General features: G+C 42.7%; 2 protein-coding genes across 7 annotated transcripts in view; one reads left to right on the top strand and one right to left on the bottom strand.

Annotated features, from left to right (window-relative positions):
* Positions 1-275: 275 nt before the first annotated feature.
* Positions 276-18,518, bottom strand: part of CBFA2T2 (CBFA2/RUNX1 partner transcriptional co-repressor 2) — a 67,376-nt gene continuing 49,133 nt past the window's right edge. Inside the window, exons 2-11 of one of the 6 annotated variants that reach the window (XM_033153276.1) lie at positions 16,786-16,929; positions 15,049-15,290; positions 12,623-12,712; positions 11,438-11,619; positions 10,605-10,855; positions 10,006-10,091; positions 7,992-8,250; positions 4,650-4,721; positions 2,633-2,823; positions 276-1,795 (exon numbers count right to left, since the gene is read on the bottom strand). In XM_033153276.1, coding sequence (XP_033009167.1) covers positions 1,502-1,795; positions 2,633-2,823; positions 4,650-4,721; positions 7,992-8,250; positions 10,006-10,091; positions 10,605-10,855; positions 11,438-11,619; positions 12,623-12,712; positions 15,049-15,290; positions 16,786-16,929 — 1,811 coding nt within the window. In that variant the 3' untranslated portion in view covers positions 276-1,501. The remainder of the gene's footprint in view (positions 1,796-2,632; positions 2,824-4,649; positions 4,722-7,991; positions 8,251-10,005; positions 10,092-10,604; positions 10,856-11,437; positions 11,620-12,622; positions 12,713-15,048; positions 15,291-16,785; positions 16,930-18,518) is intronic. The other 5 variants (XM_033153277.1, XM_033153278.1, XM_033153279.1 and 2 more) reach the window with 5 other exon arrangements.
* LOC117048873 (small ubiquitin-related modifier 2-like) lies at positions 8,442-8,784 on the top strand. Its single transcript, XM_033153283.1, has one exon. It carries the CDS (start codon positions 8,493-8,495, stop codon positions 8,778-8,780), a length of 288 nt encoding a protein of 95 aa, XP_033009174.1. The 5' UTR covers positions 8,442-8,492; the 3' UTR covers positions 8,781-8,784.

Genomic DNA, 18,518 nt, shown 5'->3' with positions numbered 1-18,518 from the left:
GCTTTACTAGCAGAATGCAGCTTTAGGTATATCTATACATACACCCCGAGTTTAAGTCTTTCCCCAATCCAAATCCTTACCCCCTTGCTCCCCAGGAAAATGAATAAGGCTTTCTGTGTGGCTGCAATTATTTATTAACTTTGATTTACTTTTAAATCTAATTCAACCATCATGTTAACTTCAGTCTAGTTCAATCATATAATTTAATAGTTAATTTGGCATGCTCAAGATTTAGCATCAGAACTTGATGGATTTAAGTTCTTAGTGGATTTGAATTCTTTTCAAGTGTCCTCCCAGTGACATGCTTTCGAATGCCCTGAAGTGAACAGGCAGGTTGCTAAAGATGCAACAGGGAGGCCTCACAACTCAGGAACGTAGCCAAATGCGTTGGTAAAGTCACATTCCTTGGTTTTCAATGCACAGGATCCCTAGCTGGAGGCATCAGTTTAAAGATCCCATTGGCCTTGGATGTTCGTGAAATCTGTTATTTGCAACTTGAACTTTATTTAACTTAGCTCACATACACTGAGAGACCAGGTGGTAGCAAAACTGTTGGAATAAACCATGTCTGGTGGGGGGTCGAGTCCTGTTATTTTATTTATTTAATGTATATGCAACGTGAAAGCAGTTTACAAAATTTATATATCAATGAATCTCAAACATTTAAAGTCAACAACTTCTCTCTCTCTCTCTCTCTCTCTCTCTCTGTGTGTGTGTGTGTGTGTGTGTGTAAGTAAATAATACCTTGGTGTTATGAGACAAACCAATTGGATCTGGGGGAAAGACCACCAATCCCTTTTGTAAATATCTTTGGATGAAACATTTCAATCTGTTGCGGCCCATAGACAGATTCTTAAGCAGCTTGTGCATAACTGTAAGGAATTAAAATGGATCAACAAGTGGGGACGGCTGCTGAGTCATTACATGAAGTAGTTTTAAATCCTCCTTTCAGCAAACAAAAATAGCATCCTTGTGCCTCCGCCCCCCCTTTTTTCCATGTGTCCAACTTGAGAGAGGGGTGGGGGAATCAATAAATATAGTCTCAGATAGCGGAAGGAGTGGAAATAGCTAAAACTAAGAATCAAGCTTACTTACATCTCATTTCACTTGATTCACTTTTGCCTGAGAAAAAAATTCAAATAATGGTCAGATTGCATACCAAAGATGAGAGAAGAGGATGCTGAGGCAAGCTCTGCTTTGTGGTAAAACGAACAACTATCTTGTTAGAACCTCAGGTGAGAGTACCATTTTGAGAAAGTTCGGATAAAATGAAACAATAGGCCAAAGTCCTCAGGGTCCCAGGAAGACCGTTCTGAGATCCCACCAAGGTAGGCTAACATGGACTCCTAAAAATGACATTATAATGGTATGGAAAATGCCCCCAAACAACATAAGCCTGAGCGCCAATGTGCTGGAGTACAAACCTTCTTCAACATTTTGAGGCATTTGTTTTTCAATGTAGAAAACTAATAAACTGTGTTGTGCGCAATCATCTCTTTTTTTAGAGTGCGTTACTGTCTATTGCTGTCACGGAGGCTGGGGTGGAGGATCGAGAAGTGGCGGCCGATGTTTTCTCTAGAGCCGGACTTGCTACTGCATCGACTGCTTTGAGGGTGGTGGCAGCTGCGGATCGGCCTGCTGGTATAGGGGTTGGTTTGACTTGGCTGTGTAAGCCCTGCCCACAGATTCGGTGGTGCCTCTCCCAATCTTTGTGCTGGCAGAAGGAGCCACAGTAGCGGGCAATGTTGCAGCCGCTACAGGTCTCGCTGGCTTTGCGCCCACAGTTCCAGCAGCTCTGGAAAAACCAAAGAACAAGCATTTCTCTTAAGCACAGCTCCAAAGCCATCAGAGGAAGGTAACAAACGGAACCCTACCCCACCCCCAAAAAGTGCTATCGACCGACATTTCTATAATGCAGAGATTCATAGCAATCCATGCAAGTCCTACCACCCGCACCATTAAGAGAACAGCACCACATCGTAAGAATCCTACAACAAATTAGCCGCACAATAGGTTTAAATGGGTTAATTTGTAAGAAGCAAGGTTTTTCTGAATGCCCATCCAGCATGTGGAAGATCTTCCCAAGGCATGGGGGGTTCCAATCTGGAAGTTGAGCAGAGCCACACAATAACTTTGCCTGCCACAACTAAGCAACATGGCAGAAAAGCAACTGGGAGAAGGGAATTCTGCCGTGACAAAGCATCTCCTAAATTTGCTTTCATTCACCTGGATTTCACTGACTGCCAACATCCTGCAAATCCAAAATATGGCCTCTCCAATATAACTGCTGACACTGTCCTCACTGCAGCTGTTCCCAAACTAGGGGGGCCAGCAAGGTGTGTGTGTGTGTGTGTGTGTGTGTGTGTGTGTAGGGGGGGGAGCAAATCTCAAAGCCTCATGCAGTCACTGAAAATGACAGTGGAGATTCAATGGCAGCACCAATGAATCTGAATCAGTTGCTTGTTGGACAGAAGTGTCTCAAAAAAACTCTAACTGACTTTAGATTTTTGCTCCAAAAAGATGAATCAGAACGAAAAACAAGGATGAATCTGGAAAGATTGCATGTCATCTTTAAAGTTCTTGCCTTGGGACTTTTTCCATGATTGCCAGAGATATTCCCTTGGCTTCTCACCTCTGTAGACTCCTCCTGTTCATTGATGACTAGGAAAGCATCTTCTGTAGCCTGGCGTTTTGCATCGGCAATGGTCTGTTCCATGCGGGCTCTCTCAGATGCAATCATTTCAAATGCCTTCTGCTCGGCCTCTGCTACAGCTTTTTGGACTTCGGACATGGCCTGGCGCTTCACTTCATTCACAGCTTCTTCTGAAGGGAAACAAAAGCCTCATCAAACAGCTTCACATTGGAAGGCAAAGTATATAGCATGGAAGTACCCAGTGGTCCACAGGAGTTAAGAAAGTGAAGCTTTTGCATAACACTTTAGCCTAACTTATGGCAATACTACTGAAATGATGATTTCTTATGCCCTCTACTGCATCTCACAGGAGCACCAGCCGACTTTTTGATCACATTTGCATCCCAAGAGTTCAGCATGCTTTGGGTTACCTTGAGCCTCTGGAACTGAGTAAACTACAAATATAACTAAATGCATTGAAATAGTTATCCTTTTAACCAAGTTGGCAGTCCATACAGAAAGTTAGGGATGCTATTTGAGTAAACTAAGCAAGGCAGTAGAAACTCTAGCCTTGAAAATTAATGCAGTCTCTTTTCCTGATGCCATTTCACTCCTTTACTGTCCTTGACCTAGCTTGTTGGCCCATCCAGCAGTTTAATTCTACGGGCTACAGAGACCCTTGTGATTCTGTTTACGAGCACCCATGACACCACATTAAGGGTGGTTTTGCTGCATCAGCATCATCAACAGAGAACTGGATTAAATGGCAGTGTCAGCAAATGAAGCAGAAGCCAATGAAGGAAGGGAGGGGGCAGGAAAGGAAAGCACTAAAAAGAACAGTATCAAACAATGCAAATTTGTAGGGGGCTCAAAAAAGTCACAGAGAAGTCAGGAGGTACTTTTAAACATGCACAAAAATTAACACAGAATGGAGCAAATGGTTTCATCCAGCCTCTACTTAAAGCAAACCTTCAAACACTGTTCAGAACCCCAAGATGAACCCCATTTTTAGTAGTGTTATCCTTTTAAAATTGATAATGAAACACAATGGCCAAAGTCCAATGGAGCTAGGTATGCTTATGTCCATGAATTTACAGTGTGACCTATGTGTAGAACCTATATTTCCATAGTTTTCCCTATGGAACTATCTTTTTAACTATTAAAAACATACTAACACAGAGACACTTTTCAATATTTTTCCCCAGAGAAGAGGAAGTGGAAGCCAAACTCTACATAAACAGAGGGATGACATGTCTTTCAGCTTGCTTACTTGATCTTGCCAGTTTTAAAACGGTTTGTAATGCTATATTAAAGCCGGGCTTTTAAAGAGAATTTGAAAATCTCCATCTTTTTATAATTAGCAGACTGCTTTGGAAATTGCTTTTAAAAGTGTTCTTGAAACATTTGCTTGCAGTTGTGGTATGTTGTTAACAGAAACAACATTTTTTTAAAAAAGGGATATAGAAAGTATTCCCTTAACATAAATGGATTCCTTTCCCTCTGCCTTCTCCTTTGCCCTATTTTGTCTCAAGGAGCAGGGCAAAATTCCCTTCCTTTCGTTCTGCTATGCCCTCTTCCAGCTTCTGCCAGAAAGGCAAACCGAAAAACCAAGTGAACATTGTCATTACCGCCATTTACCCAGACAAGCCCCAGATGAAACATGCAAGGAGCAGTGGCACCTGTGGGGCTCTCTATCAGCTACCTCCAAGGAAAAGAGGCTCAGGCACCCCCTCTCTCCCCACTCTGTCTGGGGAAGGTGCCAGCGCTGGCTGGCTGGCTGGCTCAAATGCCTAGATCAAATGGACAAGCAGTGATGGGTCCAGATGGGTCCATCTGCTGGAGGCCCTGGTTGGCTCTGGCCAATATCACTCTCTAGGCAGTGAGACAGCAGCATATTTATGAGGCCTTTCCCCAGCCAACCTGTGGTGCGTAAGGCTTTCCATCTTCGCAAGAATCTCTTGTAACATTCCACAGCTTCTCTGTGTGGCACTTCTCTGAAGGGGGCCTCCTTACTTACCAGCCTTTTTCCATATCTCTTCGGTGACATAACCGGCTGCTCCTGACCTGCTGCTGAACTCCCGCTGAGAATCTGTAGAAGGAAGGGTGGTGTCAACAGTATTAGACACAGAAATATTCTCCCACCCAAACTCTAAGAATTGATAGGCTGCATCTGTTCAGCAAGAAGTAGCATGAAGAGAACAGGGTAGGATTAATCGCTAAAAACCAAGCCAAGAGACGTCTGCAGTTTAACAGTGTTCACCAAAAGGCAAAATGATAAATGGCCACTTTTAATTTAGTGTCCTGCATAATTTATTGGACAGCGAAGCCAATTTCCATATTTTAATACTCTGTCATCACAGGCTACACACTTATAAATATATCTTGTCAAGCATCTGCTTTGCCCTACTGCAATGAGCATTAATCCTTGCTAATGGTATCTCACATTTTTACAGCGCGCCTTGTAGTCCCAAGGATTTCAGGCCACTGGAGCACATGCTGTATTTTAAGGAGTCATTTGAGAACAGGAACTCAAAGATACACAGTGCTACACAGAAATCAAGGGAGATTAACACTGAAATGTTGTTCTCCCATGCATTACATTCTCACTGTCTTCAGTTGCATAGTTAGATGAGATGCTGCATACCTTCAGATTGAAAGCAATGCATTTCTGACACCCTGATGTAAGTGCAACCTGATGCGCCAGATGGGGGAAACCAGAGGATACAGCATTTATCAACCCAGAAGTACGTCTCCATTCTCATCTTGCCCCCTCCCCATAAGTATAGCTCACTTACAGACGTACTGCAGTATACTGAAATTAATGAACCTAAGTGAGTCATGTCAATGTAAAATGAAAAAGTAGAGGGTAACCAACATAAATAAACTTAATAATCCGTCTATATAAGCACGAAATCTAACAGATGTGTTGCCTAACATTTTATTAGAAAAATATATAAACAGAACCTATATCTCCAAAACATATAACCAGACAAGAAACTCTTTCTACATCGCATGGGTTATACTTCTTCAGTGCTACTCTTTATCACAGGATGTTCTTAATGTCCATCAACCAGATTTTCTAGATGACTGAAATATCAATACCAAACATGTTCAGCTTACAAACCTTCTTCAGTGGTTTATTTTGTTATGCTGCATCCTTTATGTATAAGCTCAGATAAATTATATCCAAATGTCTCTCTTGCTTGAGTCAAGGTTACAAGCCAATATCTCCAGTTGCAATCATCTATGTAAAAGTCATGACTAAATTCTTAGCTAGGGCCATTGCTCTGAGTAAAAGTTAGCGGAAGACAACCCATTACTATTGCTTTATCACCTTGTGAAGATAATCTATTTTAAAGTTTTTGGGGCTCCCCCCCCCCTCAACAGTCCTGTTCCATACTTGGAATCTTCTATCTATATCTGAACAGCCTACCTCCACTAAGTCAAATATTGACGGGGTTGGTTATAAGAGGTTGGTTATTTTGCAAGCACACTTCCTTGTTCCAGTTGCCATTGGAACTTCTCCAGCCCCCAATCCATAATTAAAAGCACTTGAGATGGCAGATAAAGTACCCTGTGGCCCAACATTCTGTTTAATGCATGGTTTTGCATGCACCCTCTACCACAAAGTAAAATTCATATACTTTGTTTTGAGGAAGAGATATTGAAATGCCTCCCTTTCATATCATCAGGATATGGTGGGATACAAAAATCATTACTATGATTTTTTTACTGTTCCCTGCCCACAGGTTCACAATCCAAAAAAGACAGGACACACAAGGAAAAAAGGATTGGGAAAGAGGAGGGAATATCCTTAAGATTGGAGGGTGGGGGGAGAGAATCACAAAACAGCATGCGACTGAGTATGCTCAGTGGCCGCAGAATGGGCGGTGAAGTCTCCACACTGCAACTTTTTTGTTGCAGGCCCAAAACTTGTTTATCAACAGTATTTTTATTTTTAAAACTTGTAGCAAAAACTACGGCACTTTCATTTCTATCTGGTGTCATTGCTTTGAATTAAAGCCAACGGTTGCGGCATCGGTAAGTATTTAGAAGCCTTATGTAGCTGGTTTTGTACAAGCTGTAGCATCATGAAAGCAGCTGGTAGGGGAGAGGTAGGCAGAGGCCACAGAAAAAGAACTGCAGATGGAGGGGTTGCCATCTTTGGAACTCCTTGGGAAAATCACCAAAATAAATCTACTGAAACATGGAACTGGGTGTGTGCAGCCCAACTGACTGACAGCTGAATGGGACACAGCTGTGAACAGCCTGAGGAAGCTCTGTCCACCTTGGTGCCTGCCCATGAAAGCAAGCCTAGAGGTGAGAGACTAGGGTGATGCCAGCTGGTACCAGGAACCTTCTTTGTTGTGAGATTCCGGGGAGGTTTGTGAGTTTGTTTGGGCCTTGAGTGAGAGCCAGGAGACTGAGAGATATTGAGTGGGGAAGTGTGTCAAGGAGAAAGAATTTACATGGTCTATATTTATTCGTAACTTGTATTAATTGATTTATTAATCCTGTCTCCCTGCAATAGGCTTGTTTTTGACACTATCCTATCTACCCCAGAATTTCAGGAGATAGTTATCAGGACAAATCTTCCACCTAGATGCATGTTGTTGTTGTTCAGTCATTCAGTCGTGTCCGACTCTTCGTGACCCCATGGACCAGAGCACGCCAGGCACGCCTATCCTTCACTGCCTCTCGCAGTTTGGCCAAACTCATGTTAGTAGCTTCGAGATGCATGCCCCAGGTTAAATATTAATGTGTGGCAAACATCCTGTCCCCACCCCCATTTTACACGTGAATTTCTAATAAGGAAAGTCACTAACAGTATAATGGGAGTCTTAATTGGTTATTTCATTGGAATGTAGTGGGGGGGTGAGACAGATTCAGTGAGAAAGACAGCATTGCATTTTTACACTTAAAATGCTAGAAGAAGCAGCAAATGGCAAGGATTTCACAAATAAAAGAAATGATTTCTATTTATTCCTATTTTCTTATTTTGCATACAACTCTACTTCAACATCCATTCAGGTTCAAACTTCTGAATATCCAAGGCACACAGTGGCAGGGAAGGCACAGCTTGTTCAATTTCAGATAGTTCTATTTTTGTGCAGAAGTTAACTCAGAAGTAAGGTGCATTGTACTGAATGGGATTTAATTAATTTGTGTATAAGTAATTTGTGTGTTGAAGATTACAGACTAAGCTGCAAAAGCAAAGGAGCCCATTGAAAAGAATGGGAACAATCTAATACTTTGGTCTTCTGGCACACTAATAATACACAGCCACTTTCTGAAAACAGTTGTTAAATGTTATTCCACTTCATAACACATATGGAACATGCAGAGTTCCATAGCTTACCACTGTTAATGGAGTCTGAACTCCCTGGGCTATGTTGCCTCGTGATTAAGTCACTCCCTCCTTTCCGTGGCTCTGTGGTTTCACTGCATCGCCTCTTCCAATAGTTGAGCTCTTCTCTATCAGCCTCCTGACAACGGCGGAGAACGGCCATAGAGCGCCTGGTCTTCTCGACCATTTCCATGATGCAATTCAATGCCTTCCAGAGAGAGGAAAGAACAGCGTTTGAAGAAGCTGTTAGAAAATGTATTTCCTCCTGCAACTTTAAGAAAAAGAAACTCAGGGGCAAAACTACAGTATCAAAATTAACAGGGCGAAGGTTTTTTGGTTTTGCTGCAGTAAATGGTTTCAAACTGTGACACTGCATGTTGTAGTGATCCCCCTTTTAAAAAAAGAAATCAAGGGTCTCAGCAGTCATGGTCGCCTTTTTTCATCCTTCCGTCCCCCCCCCCCCACCTGCTCGCGTGAGGTGCTTGCAGCGGACCGGCCCCCGCTGAACTCGCCATGGCTGACGAGAAGCCCAAGGAAGGTGTGAAGACTGAAAATAATGACCACATTAATCTGAAGGTTGCAGGGCAAGATGGATCTGTGGTGCAGTTTAAGATTAAAAGGCATACACCACTTAGCAAACTAATGAAAGCCTATTGTGAACAACAGGGTTTGTCAATGAGGCAAATCAGATTCCGGTTTGATGGGCAGCCAATCAATGAAACAGATACACCTGCACAGTTGGAAATGGAGGACGAAGATACAATTGATGTGTTCCAGCAGCAGACAGGAGGAGTCTACTAAAAGAGAACCAAGCTCCCTTTCCCACAGACAACACAGTCACAATTAGAAAAACTAGACTTGGTTCAGCCACATCTTGACTACTGCCGTATAGCTTTCTCTCTTTGATTTCTTTTCCTATTCCTTCTATTGTACATAACGCAACTGGTGTATGTGCACAGACATGCATATATATTTTTAACTAAATGGCCAATGGTATGTTTTGATCAACATCATATGGAGATCATATGTAAAAACAAACTGGTCTGTGAAAATGCCCCATTCCTCCATGGCATGCTCCTCTAACTTTTATCTTTATATTCCAGTAAGTTATTTTGCTCTCATTGTTGAAAAACAAAAACCTTGCATACCTTATTTGATTGGATAATTTCAATGTTTTACTTTTATCGTTGTACAACCAAGGACAATTTTATAACTTTTTTGTACGTAGCTGTTACATGTAGAGCAATCTGTCTTTAAGTAGGGGTAAATTACTCTAAACAAAAAATTGATCTTGGATAGTTTTCCCTTCAAGTAAAGTGTCTTGTTGTTTAAATAAACTTCTTGTTTAAAAAGAAAAAGGAGAAAAAGAAATCAAGCCCAAACTCCTGTATATAAAAAAAATTCAAGCATATTATGGGAAAGGGGGCTGGTCTAGTACAGTCATTGACACATTAGTTTTCTACATAACTCAGTTTGCTTTTTAATGGAAATATTTAAATATGCAATTCACCACATGAAATAGTAGTGTCTAGTACCACATTATGATGCTGGTCACATAGCTTTACTCTTAATTAGCTGCAGGACACTCTTTTGCATGATTCTCAATCTGTACATTTATCTGTAACAAATTCCACTGGAGACACCAGGAACTGAATCTGGGACGTCCTGTATGTAAAAAGCAGGTGCCCGATTACTGCATTATGGCCCATCTAGGCTAAACAATTACATCCCCTCTCTCTCTCTCTCTCTCTCTCACACACACACACACACACTTGCTGCATGCACACATGCTGTTACATTTCGACTGCTCCATGGCAGAGCACACACTTTACACGCCGAAAGGCCCAGGTACAATCCATAGCATCTCTAGTTCAAGGAACAGGCAGCAGGAAATGAGGATCTCAGCTAGAGACCCTGCTCCAGCCACAATACACAATACTGAGCTAGGTGGATAAACAGCCTGCCCTGATCATTAGGTTTTCTGCAGTCCAGGTTTATTTGGGCCCTCCCCATTCCAGTCTCTCACATGATCAAGATGCTTCCATTCATCAGCCCACTCTCTCTCTGTTAGGCGATGGTCCACGAGTTCATCCTGATAGCCTCCGTTTAACCCTGTAATGCATGGCAAGGAAAATGCTACATCAGAAAAAGAGCCTTGACAGTTTGATACAATACAAAGATATGGGGTGGGGAGAGCTATTATTCTAAAACAGGGGTGGGGAACCTCTAGTCCATGGAAAAATCCCCTGCCTGGGAGTCAAATTTTGTCTGCAAGACACTTTTTTTCCTTCCCAAAACCACAGCCATTTTTCAACCCAGCTCAATCCTGCTTGGTCACTATCTCCCCTCACCTCCACCTGCCTATCAAAGTGGGCCCACAGGGGTGAGGAAGAGATAAAAGATCTGGACCGCCAGGCCAAAAAGGTGCCCCACTCCTGCTCCATAAACATAGCCCAGGCTTCTAAAACCCCAGAGGGCTACCAGATCAACAAAGGAGCTGTGTAGGTTTGTGTGCCTTTGGTTTTGCTATGCAAGAACTGAATCTACAGAGATTAAAAAAACATTGAATTTGTAGCTTTAATAGCTAAGGGAAATGCGTTTGAAAAAATACATGGGACTCCTTACCTATACCATGTCTATCTCGCAATTCTCTATGCTCCAATGCCTTGCTTGGGTCTCTGTACAAATGGGATGTTGCAATGTCTTCCAGGGTGTAATGCTGGAGTGGGGGTGGAGTAGGATGAAACTGCCCCGCTGGATTAATGACGGGCAACATCAGAGCCGGGCTGTGGCGAGGTGCTGGACTAATGGTGCACACCCTCTTGGCAGGAGGCTCTGATGGGAGCGGCTCTCTCTCAAAGCTGTTTTCTTCCCTCCTGTAAGCAAGTCAAGAAAGGAAATTTTTCATTAGTACTAAGAAACCAAATGCAGAAAAGGAGAGTAACTAAGTTTCTGTTGTGCTAGCAGTGAAACCAGTGATTAATGGGGAAAGAGATCTATAGAAGTGAACTCTGGAAAAGAGATCAAGTAGAAAACAATTCACACATATGGACAGTACACAAGAATCATGCTTCTGGATCAATCCAATGGCCTATAGACCAGTATCCTTTTCACACAGGGAGAAACTAGATGTGATACGGAACATGAAATTCAAAACCCTCTCCCATTGTTGGGTCTCTAGTGAAGGGAGATACATTAAACTGAAAAGTGTGGCAAACGACAGATGCACCAATTCCATAAATCTTTTTCTAAATTATTCAGGCTATACTGAAACCAACGACAAGTCAAACATTTGCAGAGCCTACCTAAAACAGCCACACACAGGCAAGGGAACTACCAGATACCTGAAGAGGTCGCAACAAAAGGGACTTTCAATAGAAAGCAGCTTATAAGCGCCAGGTTGTTATTAGCTTTTCTTAGTGACAAATTTAATCTGTTTTGAAAACAGCTCCTGCTACCTGTCTGGACTGTGCCTCTTTCCGTTTCCATTCACTTCCATCAGCAGCTCTGAAGAGTCAGCTGGGGACGCAGTGTTTGTGTTCAGCAAGATGTGCTCATGCTGGGCCAGGTATTGGGAAGGGGTCTGTTTGGCTGCCCGAGCACAATGCAGCAGCTCCCTCTGCAGAAGGGGAAGGTTGGCCTGCAAAACAAAGTTAGGGTTGCCATTTAGATTTAGCTGCTGGGATGCCCTCTTGCTGCTGTCCATCTAATGAGCCACAGGAGCAAGCTACTTGTTAAAACAGGGTTCCTTTGTCACAGAGACACCCCCACCCCCGCCAAGAATCATTGTGAGCTTCCTCAAGAGCAAATAAGGCAAAAGAAAGTAGAATTTGCTAGCAATGCCTATATTTGTGATAGGTTGGGCTTTAGCTTGCAGTACTTAATGTTTGATCTTATATCGTGTTTTTAGTTTTCTGCTGGGAGCCGTCTAGAGTGGCTGGGGAAACCCAGCCAGATGGACAGGGTATAAACAAAATTAATAATAATAATAGTAGTAGTAGTAGTAGTAGTAGTAGTTGTTGTTGTTGTTGTTGTAGTAAATAATTCCCATGTCCCAGACATAAATGTCTCCTGGCGGGATGAGCTCTCATGCAACTCTACTATGAATAAATGGGACATTCAGTCCCTTCAAACCTATTCTTGCCAGGTCTCACAAAGTTCATAATTCAGCTCAGCTCCCCTTCCTGCTTCCCTGTGTAGAAGTATCCCCCAAAAGAGAAAAGTATCTAGCTATGGTCAAACATAAGGGAGCAGCTGGCTCAGTGGTAAAAAGAAGAAGGAAGGAACGCATGGGCCTGGGGCATGCTGTAATGACTGAGGCATGCTGTACAGTACACCCTCCATAGAAAGCAAGTTTGTAAAAAAATATATATCCAGTTGCTTTCATCACATCAGCTGCAATGCTGCAGGCCAGGAGCAGGTACGTGACCCACTTAATGGTCAGAGGTTATGTGGTGGTAGAGAAAGGGGGCTCTTGAGCATTCCTTGGCAACTACTTTTGGCTACACATGACCAAGACTTTCTCTCAAATAGTTAGAATCCTCCTATCAAAAATCATCACTTCGTGAGTCTTTCTCTAGTGCGGCACACATAATTTTTCTCCTTGCTGGCTCACCAGCCAATGCACAGTATTAAGCAATCACCTTCAAGAATGGAATCACAAATGGACGAAGAGGGAAATTGGTAGCCTCCTGGAGTTTGCAGTGAAATTCCTCTATTGTCACGGTAGAATTCTGTAAAGAGAAAGGGGATTGGCATGATTATTTATTCTAATTCAACAGAAATTCTACAAGGCCTTTTCCCTCTGAGAATCTGGATTTGTATGTACCACGGAAAGAACTAATATTCCTTAGTGTCCAGTCCTATCTGATCTGCCTCATCTCTTATTTGGCTAAGAAACATGAGCTACAAATTCTCACACTCAGTGCATAATTTATACATTAAGAATTTATTCATTTAACTTATATGCATTTGTAGGCCCCTTTCACCATGCAGTCTTAAGGTGGGTTACAAATAGATGTAGACATAGGAAGGGGGGGGGGGCTGACATCCATCGACCACACTGCATTGTGATTACTTAAGAAAGATAGATACTCCGGTTTCATAAGCTGCTTCTCCACCATTTCAAAGTGTGACCACAGTCATTAGAAGTTATCTGGAATTGTAGAGTGCTAATGCTAGCTAGACAACCTCCCAAATATAAAGTAAATCAGGGGTCCCCAAACTAAGGCCCTGGGGCCGGATGCGGCCCAATCGCCTTCTAAATCCGGCCTGCGAACGGTTCGGGAATCAGCATGTTTTTACATGAGTAGAATGTGTCCTTTTATTTAAAATGCATCTCTGGGTTATTTGTGGGGCATAGGAATTCGTTCATATTTTTTTCCAAAATACAGTCCGGCCCCCCACAAGACCAGCCCCCTGCTGAAAAAGTTTGCTGACCCCTGAAGTAAATAAATAAAAATCCAAAATGGGTTAAATCATTTTTGTTGACCATGTATAATCAGGGTATAGTTTTATGAAAAGCCTTGCAATGTGAAAACAGAATTCTCGGGATTACACCAAGAAAGAATTAGATGAAAGTGCACCCCAGTTGTGTGTATGAGTGTGATATATATGTTACACACAAACACAAATATTTCTCCTTTTAAAAAATGGTTTGAACTCAAATCAACAGCATCAGAAAATTATTAATTCACCATGCTGCAATTAATTATGACAAAATGGACACCCCAATTTCTGAAAAGTTATGCAATGAAGGTCTGGGGGGGGGGAATCACGCTAATGCTAGACGGGGGAGCAAATATTGTGCGAGGTTTGGCCATTTACAGATAGCCTACTGACAAAGTCTGAGCAGGATCAGAAGGGTCTGGAAACCAAGCCTCATGAGGAACAGTTGAAGACGTTGGGTATGTTTGGCCTTGAAAAGAGGAGATATGACAGCCTTCTTCATATACCGTATTTTTCGCTCCATAAGACGCACTTTTTTCCTCCTGAAAAGTAAGGGGAAATACCTGTGCGTCTTATGGAGCGAATGGTGGTCCCTGGAGCTGAATTGCCCAGGGGCCAAAAGCAGAGTGTGCTTTTTATTTTACAAAGAGAAAAGGGAGTGTTGAAAGGACCCCGCTCAGCAGCTGATCAGCAAGAGATCCGGAGAGAGATAAGAGTCCCGGCTCCCTTTCAGCCCCGCCCTCCTTTGTTGAATGTGCTGCAGAGGGAGGTTGTTTGTTTCCCCAGGACATGTGACTGGCTGATTAGATTATCTGTCTGCAAACAGTAGAAATGGCTCCCTTTCCTTAAGATTTTTTCAGAAATGTAAGTTAAACCCCATAAAAATGGGGCTTTTCCTCTTTGCTTTTCCCCCTTTGCAAAAGGAGCTTTGCTTTTCCCTCTTTGCAAAAAAGCTGCAAAACCTTTAGCTGATCCTAAAAACAAAACAAAAAAAAAACCACCCAGGGCTTTTCCCTTTGCAAAAAAGCTGCAAAACCTTTAGCTGATCCTTAAAAAAGGCCTTTTGCCTTTGCAAAAACAGCTGCAAAACTTTTAGCTGATCCTCAAAAAACAACAAAAAAAACCAGGGCTTTTAGAGGAGGAAAACCAGAAAAATATTTTTTTTTCCTTGTTTCCTCCTCTAAAAATGAGGTGCGCCCTATGGTCCGGTGCGTCCTATGGAGCGAAAAATACGGTATATAAAGGGCTGTCACATGGAAGATGGAGCAAGCTTGTTTTCTCCTGCTCCAGAGGGTAGAACCCAAACCAATGGATTTAAATTACAAGAAAGGAGATTCTGACTAAACATCAGGAAGAACTTTCTGACAGTACAGGTAAGAGCTGCTCGACAGTGAAATGAACTCCCTCAGAAGGTGGTGGACTCTTCTTCAATGGACGTTTCTAAGCAGAGGTTGCATGGCCATCTGTCATGGGCACCTGAATTGAGATTCCTGCACTGCAGAGGGTTGGACTAGATGCCCCTCAGGCTCCCCTTCCAAGTCTATGATTCTGTGATTCCATAACGAAATGCAAAAGCTTCTGTTTTTCATTTCTTTGCTGTATTTGGCTTATTAATACTCACCACTAATGCCAGAACAAGGGTGCGGACTTTCTCCCCAATCTCTGGTGAAATGTCGTTGCCAAACTGCTGGAGGGTGGTCAGGAAGCGTTTGAGTTTGCTGAGCTGACGAGCCCCACAGGTAGCTGGAAGCTGCTGGTTGGTCAGTGAAGATGAAGATGATGAGGCAGGGCCATTGCTGAACCTCTGAGGGGGTGACGGTGCTCCATTCAGCGTCGGTGGAGAATGGTTCATTCCATTGGGTACTACAGTGGGGAGGGGGGAGGCAAAAAACAATGAATATGTTAGTTTTATATTTTGACTTTTAGCCCCAAAATGCTTCTTTTTACATAAATGTATATACCACTTAACTACAAATAGTCTCCAGGTGGTGTACAATAAATAAAATACAGAAAAGGTAAAAACCAGTTAATATTATAAAGGTAAAGGTACCCCTGACCATTAGGTCCAGTTGCGGACGACTCTGGGGTTGCGGCACTCATCTCATTCTATAGGCTGAGGGAGCCAACGTTTGTCCGCAGACAGCTTCTGGGTCATGTGGGCAACATGACTAAGCCGCTTCTGGGGAACCAGAGCAGTGCATGGAAACGGCGTTTACCATCCCACCGGAGTGGTACCTATTTATCTACTTGCACTTGACGTGCTTTCGAACTGCTAGGTGGGCAGGAGCTGGGACCGAACAACAGGAGTTCACCCCGCCGCAGGGATTCGAACCGCCGACCTTCTGATCAGCAAGCCCTAGGCTCTGTGGTTTTGACCACAGCACCACCCGCTATATTAATGCTATAAAGTAATGCTATAAAGTAAGTCAATGATATCAAGTAAGTTAAAAGCTGGAATTTAAAAAGTTTTCAGTATGTGCCAGAAGTTCAACAGGGAGGGGGTCTGTCTGATTTCAACTGGAAGGAAGTTACACAAAATAGGAAATATTGAAATGCAGGCACAATTGCTGAGATTCAGGAGTCGACATATTTACTTTTGATACCGAGTGGTGGTGTTAAAAACTATTTAATATTTTAGGAAATAACATCTAGTGGGGTTGAGTGGTGGGAGTATAAGCTTTGCAGGTTGAAGATCCCTTGTTAATTTCCTGACACCTCTAGTTTTTGTTTTTAAAGGAGAGGAGGGTTGGGGAGTAGATGGTGGGAAAGACTTCTTTCTATCCACAACCCTGGAGAGCTACTGCCAATCAGAGGGAGCATTACTGGGCTAGATGAGCATTCAACCTGACCAGCATAAGGCAGCTTACATTCCTAGGACCAGAGTGCTCTCTTTCTGTTCCTTGCAGGATGTCTGCATTCTGTACCACCCTGTACAGTACACAATAAAATTTAAGAAACCTAAGAAAACCCTAGCACTCCAGAATCTGAGAATAAATAAAAAGTTAACACACCAGATGTGCTGACAAACACACCTCTTATTAACGACAACAGAAAACACAGATGCAAAGAACTTAATGTTCTTGAGAAATTAAACGTGGTTTTCTTTTAAAAAATCGCTTCCTAAATTAAAACCCAGCTTAAAGCTAGATATTTTTTTAAAAAAATCTGGATCTCAGGAAACTTGCATGCTAATAAAGCAACAAAACTGTCCAAGTTAATTAGGTACTATCCCAGCAATTCACCCCCCCCCCCTGGACTGAAACAACAGTCTCTAACTTCTGTAATGTCTGCATTAGAAAGAAATAACTCGTGTTAGCTTTTTGTTTTTCCCAGAAAGCTGAACAAGCCACAGCCTTACATGCTGCTGGAGTAAATGAGACAGGCCGGGGTCCACCAGGGTTGACAGGCGGCAATGGCGGCATGCCGGATGGCGAGGATCTCGACTGTATCTTCACTTCCACAGGGGATCCTGGCATTACTGGCACCCTCTTCTCACTCGCGACTGAAATGGAAAGTAGAAGAAACCAATTTTAACAATCTAATGGAACTTAGCAATTACACAGTGCTTCGGTGTTCAAACCGCTCAATTGTTTCAAATATTAACTAGAGTTGTCAGTCTCCAATGACATGACAACCTCTGGTCAAGAGACAGTGGCAGCTTGGCAGCTCCTCCTTGCAGCCATTCCAAGGATGGGGGACTGTGCAAACCTGAGGCCTGTCCCAGCTTGTTTATGTCACACTAAACTATGGTTTGGCTCTATTCAAGAACATCTGCTAGTTGGCTACATTCAAACATAACACTTAAACATGGTTTAGCATTATAAGAATGAGCTTATTCTTATTCTTCCCCCCACAGCCTAGTTTGCATGCTCCCACTCTCCTCTCCTGCCCAGTGAGGGTATGAGGAGGGGATCAGAAGGTTCTTGGCTTGTTCCACCAATTGTAGTATGCCTGGGATTGGATAACATGGCAATCTGCATATTTATTTATTTATTTGTTTATTTTACTCTGCCCATCTGGCTGGGTTTCCCCAGCCACTCTGGGCGGCTTACAGCTATCTAAAAACATCAAGCGTTAAATGGTGGGGCCAGGGCGGGATCCTGCATGGCCACAAGGAACGCTTTACAAAAATGGTTTTAGTTCTAAAATTACCAATATAGTTAAGTAGTGATTAGGAAGTCTAGTAAGAAGTCTTAGTGAGCCATTTGCAATGCTTGACAACGTGGTCTGGAGCATCCCCAGATCAAGGTGGTGAGCTGCAGTACAGGATAAATGGGGAAGGGAAAGAAGCCAGCTTGCAGGTGGGGTGTAAAAATGCTGAGTAATTTCCAACTTTGATTCTATGATTCCCTCTGCAACAGTGAAGGACAGAGAAGGAAATACTTCTGATGCAGATAATAAAATAAACAAATGACCCAAGACTCATAAAACCAGAACTGTGCAGATGCCCGATGGGATTTTTAACCATCAGTATAATATTTTACTAAAAATAAAAAAGGAGCTTTAAATAAATTGCTTTCATCCATGTATAAAACAACCCACTGCAATGCAAAACAACCTGTTGCAAGCGCATATATATATATACCGTGTATATATATATATATATATGTGTGTGTGTGTGTGTGTGTGTTGTGGTACAAGATATTTGCTCTCCATCTCCTTGAAAAACATACGGACCACTTATTAGTTCCTAAATAAAGGGGTGCCTGTCTTATTTGATTATTTCACAAGCAATCTGGGACTACACTGTAGCATGTCTCCATAAACATATTGACAGGCTTCCAACACATCCATCTGTGTCCCATCTCCGTTTGCCTCCCAACCTCTCCTTTTGTTAAGGGGGAGACAACTAGGAAGGGAAGGAACTGACAGTTGTCTTTCACGTTTGTATGTTGTACACAGAGTGTGAAAGCCCAAAGGGAGCCCTCACTTCAGACCACCTGCTTTTTCAGTGATGGGCGCCAAGAGGCCTGGAAGAGATCTTAGCAGTTAGACACGTTGCAACCTTCAGGACTTGGCATAATGCTGGAATTCAGTACAGCTTACCAGCAGGCATGCTGAAATGCCTACTCAAAAGTTTAAACAGAAAAC

Source organism: Lacerta agilis, chromosome 6, assembly GCF_009819535.1.
Source record: "Lacerta agilis isolate rLacAgi1 chromosome 6, rLacAgi1.pri, whole genome shotgun sequence".
Lineage (NCBI taxonomy): Eukaryota > Metazoa > Chordata > Lepidosauria > Squamata > Lacertidae > Lacerta > Lacerta agilis.
This window is presented reverse-complemented; position numbering and strand designations above follow the sequence as displayed.